At 30.4% G+C, this 6,537-nt stretch overlaps 1 protein-coding gene across 1 annotated transcript; it reads right to left on the reverse strand.

Moving 5' to 3' along the window:
• Nucleotides 1–2,627: 2,627 nt before the first annotated feature.
• Nucleotides 2,628–6,490, reverse strand: LOC126837545 (reticulocalbin-2-like). Its single transcript, XM_050571488.1, has 6 exons — nucleotides 5,973–6,490; nucleotides 4,865–5,012; nucleotides 4,646–4,790; nucleotides 4,380–4,578; nucleotides 4,167–4,299; nucleotides 2,628–3,976 (listed from the first exon to the last, which is right to left on the reverse strand). The coding sequence occupies exons 1-6, from the start codon at nucleotides 6,148–6,150 to the stop codon at nucleotides 3,823–3,825; spliced, it is 957 nt and encodes a 318-aa protein (XP_050427445.1). The 5' UTR covers nucleotides 6,151–6,490; the 3' UTR covers nucleotides 2,628–3,822.
• Between the last annotated feature and the right edge of the window lie 47 nt (nucleotides 6,491–6,537).

Here is a 6,537-nt window from a genome sequence, read left to right on the forward strand (position 1 = left end):
GAAAAAAAAATTAAGTATTAAAATAAATCCTTCTTCTTATGGTAATATATACATATATGTATGTTTAAAAATGTTAGCTTTACGTTTAAGTTTTATTGAACAATTGCTTATACAATGCGCCTTAATAAATGCTAACGTAGAGCCCCTTAACTGTTATAATAATATGTTATGAATATTACAAGTAAACGCATCATGATATTTTATTAGACATTTATTTATACCTGTACATTTTTTTACGACTATAACTAGTTTTTTTGACGATTTCGCCTTGCTTTTACTCTCGTATGAATACAAAACGGGATTATTACCCAAACAATTTCATTGACCTACACAGTGACGCAACTCAAAAAAAAAAAATAATACCTATACTTATGGTGACCAGACTTGGGTACTCTTTTTCGTAGGACAGAACTCTTTTTTCATGCATTGTTGGGCAAAATAAGTAGAGCACACATTGACCAATTATTATAATAGAGGAAGAGCTAAATTTTAGTATGTACTTTTTTGGGATTTTTATATCTGGTCACCGTACCTTTACTTAGCCAAATGTCTTAAGGGGATTATCCGATATAGAATACCTTACAAAAGGTGGACATACAAAAGGCTAGGCGAACAATGGGCGTTTGTCTTTTACCGGAAAAACTGAAATGTTATTATCTTGCAAACCGCAGTATGATATGCTTATGCACTTTTATACATACACTTGCATTTGTGATGGTATAAATGTCATATTTTCTATGAAAAAAAAAAGTCTCGATTTATTTTATTAACCTTTATGACTTTTATGACCGCAGTTGTCTTTTGTTAACTCAAGTCACCAACTTGCCTATCTATCGTATAATTATTATCATTATGCGAACACTGCACTTCTTTAGCGAGGTCACCTTTCACTGAAAATCATCTCATTAATATATTATAGTAGTGCATTGGAATTATTATAAGAGGATTTCGAGACGGCCTCGAGTAAATGTCAAATCGACTTATTTCGAATTTGACAAAGTCTGTATTGAAATTCAAAACTCGGATAACATCTCTAGAAGCAATAATTATTCAAAACTGGTTATCGACCAGTCTAATGTTTAGCAAATCGTTATTCTTCTTTGAAAACAGTTAATCAAATTATATTATATACATTTTTCGTTTAAAATTAATAACATTATGTGCTTGGAAAATACTACAAAAAGTACATAATATTTGGTAATTTCATACTATTATACCTACGAGACAAGGTAAAACATTTTTTGGAAAATTAAAACATGAAAATTGTAGTTATTTTCTTGAGAAAATGAGTGTCTTACATGTCGGGCTAAAATAAGCCCGCAATGTTGTGGAGTATTTCTATTTGTTTGTGCGATTTATCAGTATCGAATCAGGTTTTTAATACATTTATTTGAAATTATCAAATAAAAGTACTTTAAATAACATAATTATACTGATTTTTTTTAGATTAGTATTTGAGTATTACACACAATGTAGTTGGGTAATAGTACATTTAAAAGAAGAAGTAGTATTTTTAATTCATTTTATTTTAGTGTTTGTGCAGTATGTTAAATTATTTTCAATAGTATTTTATTACAACACAGTCTATACCTACCTACACATTATACATATACAAATGTGATTTTAGGCATTAACACGTTTTTAAGGTTATTTGCATTTTTAAGGACTAAAATACCTACTCAATTATTTCATTATTTACTTATTACTTGAACTTGTGGTTTCCTAGTAGGATTGATTATTTAACTACAATACAAGGTGCACAATAGCTACAATTAAATTACTGATCTGATCAAAAGGATAAATTCACTTGTTTTACTTTTTTTAAAAAAGGATACAATCTTTATTCCCTGAAAATTTCTTAATTTCTTTTATGTGTTCAAATAAGTATAACGTCTTTCTTTAAAAAAGACAAATTTATTTTTCAACAATCAATTTGATATTATAAGTTTCAGGTATTATTATGGAGTAATATGAGATATTGTATTTTTTCCAAGAATTGTATGAATATGTTTTAGTAAGACTATCTGATAAAAATTGACAATTTCATATGTTTTATTGCAAAAGTAGCTCAATTCAAATTTTTCCCTACAACTCAACGAGAGATTTAGGTGTGTGCTAAAAACAATAATACTATTTCGCTCTATTGTCAATCGCTGTTTACAAAATTTAATTTATCAGTTATTGAACACTTAAATAAGCATACTGATCATGTCATATACTTGGTTGACAACCCAAATTTGGACGCTAACCCTTACCAACGATTAATCATGTATTCATTGTGTTTATTTCGTTATTACTTATTTTTAAAGCTTGCCATATTTCATATATATCCATGTACTACCTATCTATATATTATATTTAATCAGTGGTAGGTTCAACTACACCAAGACACGACTGAACAATTTTTAAACCGTCAAAACTTCTATTATAAATTATGAACGTTTTGTTTAGTTAGGTGTTAGGTAAACAAATACAAAGACCCTACACGAGGCCCGGGCCCGTGATCTGGTGGTTTAATGTATTGCCTACACTTGCGGTAGTTGCAGCGCTGCATAGAAATAAGAAACAGGTAATACAAATGTAAATATTGACGGTATTCTTACAAGAACACATTTTTATTTGACAAACACAAAACTACAATCATATATCTTTATAATATAGCACAGAAACAAACAAGTTATGGGTACGATAAATTGTAAAATAATGATTAGACGCACACAGGACGATTAATACAAAATTGATAACAATTATTAATCTTAAGAGGAACCATTACAATGTTTAATAGGTAGATAGTTAAATACTATAGGAATTCTACATAATGGCATTTCTTTAGTCTCAAAACACATAATTAAAATTAACAGGTAGCCGCGACGGTAATTTTGTTACAGATACAAATCAACATAAAATTACACAGTATCACAACATTAAGTAAAATATGTTTGGTTCAATTGTGTGCCTAACGTTAATGTTACGACACAGAATACTATTGTCAATTAGGTTAAATGCAATCCTGCAATTGCGTGAAAATGACTACTTTAACAGTATTACATTAAATGTGTACAACTTAAAATGTATTATTTAATAAATGCATATTATTATTATAAATAAATACAAATATTAATAATTATTATTATTTACACATGTGGGACGATAAAGATAATCATGACAATAGGTAGTTTGTTATAATACATATATAAATGTATTATTATAGTATAATATGATAATATTTAGTCAACAGCTTTTGATTAAAATACAAAAAAAAAACAGTAATGACTGAAATTATTTTTGGTCACAAAAAAAAATTTTAATAATTACAAAATTCAGTTTACATTTACTATTTCAGTTACAAAATAGTCTCAGAAATTGTTGTTGTTACTAACAATGATTGTACGGCAGTCTTAAATCCAATGGTGGACATAATAAATTACAAATAAATATTATAAAAAAAATGATAATAATTTTTGGTCAACACACTATCGGCGCGTGGCGATAAGGGCGATATATTCAAAGAAATATACAAAGGCAAAATAAAACAGTCATGTTAAAAAGTGAATGCTGTCTGAATGTTTTCACTTAATACAGTCAGTAGAATACATTGTTAAAATAGGAAATCAATTTTCCCTATTACAGAGTCCTAAATTTAAATTGATATATTACAATACTGCTTGTCTGTTGTTTAATCGATAAGGACGAGAAAGTTTAATGAAAAGCAAGTGTTAAATTACACATTTTACTAAACTACATTACTTAATGTAATAGCAATAATAAATTATACAATAACTGAATAATGGCAAAACATGAATACTTTTGAAAGTATGAGAATTATAACTCGTCTTTATAGTCGAGATGAGAATAGTTGTTGGTCGACAAAACAAATTCTTTATAGTTGTCTAATATTTCTTTGAAACTCAACTGGCCGTCGTCGTTTTGGTCGTATTTTGAAATCAGGTCTTCGGCTTCAGACATGGATAACATGCTAAAAAAACAACAATAAAAACCACCATTAGTAAAAATAATTTTTGATTTCAAAATAAATTCAACCAGTCTTCATAAGTCATTGATTCAGATTTCTAAACAAAGTCCATAATTATTACTGAATCAAAATTTAACACCAATTATGAATAGTACATCAATCCGATATTAATAGTCCAGCCAGAAAAACTCACTTGTTGTTTGGTAACAACCAAGAAATAATTTCTTCTCCTTCCAACACTCCGTCACTGTTGCTATCGTAGTCACGATGGAATTTGATCTTTTCTGCTTGTACCCACTCTTTATCCGTATCGCTGCCATCGTGACCTAAACAACAACACATAAATTTCCATTTCAGAAGATAATTGGTAACATTGAAAAAACAATTGACAATATTAAATATCAACCTTTGTTTTTGAGAAACTCGTCTAACGTTACTTTTCCGTCATTGTCAAGATCGACTTCGTTGAGCACATCTTTGACAATTAACGGTACCATGTGTGGGTAATCTTCGGGAGTGTAGAAACTGCGAAATTCTACTTTAGAAAGTTTAAGGTCACCGTCAGTATCAGCAGCGTTAAAGATGGCTTTCTCATCTGCAGCCACCTGTAAGTGAATTTACCAATGATTAGAATAAAACTAGTGATCGGATGGTGGTTAAAATAATATTTACATCATCTTCTTCTTCTTCAGAAATGGAAATATCGTCTTCATTTAGAGCGTAGGTGTCGGTAACATATTCTTTCCAAGTAATGAAGCCATCGTTGTCCAAATCGCTGTCATCAAACTCTGAGTCAGCCTCTTCGTTGGACAAACTCCTAAGAAATGTAAATGTCACAAGTAGTTATTGTTTTAATTTGTTTGACAAAAACTAAACTAAAGTAAAACTCACCTGTACGTTTCCAATAATCTTGTTGACAACTCTTTCTTGCTTATCTCTCCGTTTAGATCTAAATCAATTTCCACGAGAATTATTCTGAGCTTGTCTTTTGCTTCATCCGGTGGTAAGTTTTGAATCTCTTCCAATTCTTTTTCACTGCCTAAAATAAATAAAAATTGTAAGTGGACAACATTTTTAAGTTGATCGAAATAATATTAACAACAGGTATGTAATATTATATTTTAAAAAAGTCGAGATATCGATAATGGAAAAAATGCTTGTTATTTAATTTTTAATCAAGTCATAGGAACCAAAAATCCATTATTTTTATCTTAACACGTCTACAGAAATTATTGTAACCGAAACCGGTAAAATTACTTTTAAATAAATACTTCAATGTGAATCTGTAGATGGTAGAAATACAAATGTTGATAAAAGCAATGTACAATTTTTTTTTAATTGTACTTTTAGTATAAGGGTAGGTACGAGTAGAGTTGATCAGAAATTTACTACGGTTAAAATGTAATTTTCCCTTTTAATTTTTTTTCCTAAAAAAAAATGTCAATTACAGATTTTTTAGAAAAAAGTAAATGATATAACCTCATTTTTTAGATCCAGTCTAAATCTAGGCTCTTTCATCAGACGATTTCTCGCCCTGCAAATGGAATGACCGTGACGGAGTGTTATACCAAGTAACAATGAGCGTCAAACACACAGATGCCTTACCCACTCGGCCACCTTAATATTTTTATTGTAACATTACTATTAAAATACTAAATTAACATGATAATATTATAGTATACAGTCATTTATTTTCATATGGTAATAATGTGATACGATTTTATATACAGTAAGGATAAACCAAATAATTAATGCAAGTGTGCACACTCAAACACTTGGGGGATTACATCTCAAAATTATTGTACTTATATCGTGTACAGCATAACAGTAACAAATAATAAGACTGCTTGATTTGCGTTTTGTAATAATGTAACTTTTAATCAATGCAAACATGTTGATGTTGTCATTATTGGATTAATTACATGGGTTGGAATTTATAGAAGTAAAAACACCTAAAACGAGCGATAGCGCTAACACGGTGTACAATAATTGTACTTACGTATGAATCCGGCGTGAGGAAAGTCCGATCGGTGATCGTGTTCGGCAATGGATTTTCGGTGCGCACTTAGGTTCTCTTCGATTTCTTGAGCATCGGCCAGATGACCCGCAAATAGCACGGCGCCCAACATCTGTTCGACGATCACCAGCAAGACAAAAGACGTGCTCTTACCTTTCATGTTTGGAGTTTGGAAAAAAATGGGTCGACAAACGACTTTTGTCCGGAATAAACAATATGTAGGTACGTTTATAATGTCGGTTAAGACTTGGAGAAAGACACGACGATACAGTCAAAATGGTAAATCACCATTGAACGCCATGGAAGTAGAGCATCAACCAGAAAGTCAATTGTTTACAGAACGTTTTCAATACAGTGCGAATGGCGGTTGTCTCGAAAGTATGACGTGTTCCGTAAAGAATTGTACACGCTCTACGGTGGCTACGTAATGCCTAGGCCGCCTACAAAAGACGATGCTATTACATACAACGGTATTAAAAAAAAAAAAGATAAATAGTAAAATGTAAATACACAAGCAGCTGCAGCTACTGCTGGAGATTTTACCTCC

This window comes from Adelges cooleyi, unplaced genomic scaffold (genome assembly GCF_023614345.1).
Source record: "Adelges cooleyi isolate 19-005CV unplaced genomic scaffold, UGA_ACOO_1.1 ACOO_flye_CR_arks_rails_tigmint_CR_PRNA_106, whole genome shotgun sequence".
Classification (NCBI taxonomy): domain Eukaryota; kingdom Metazoa; phylum Arthropoda; class Insecta; order Hemiptera; family Adelgidae; genus Adelges; species Adelges cooleyi.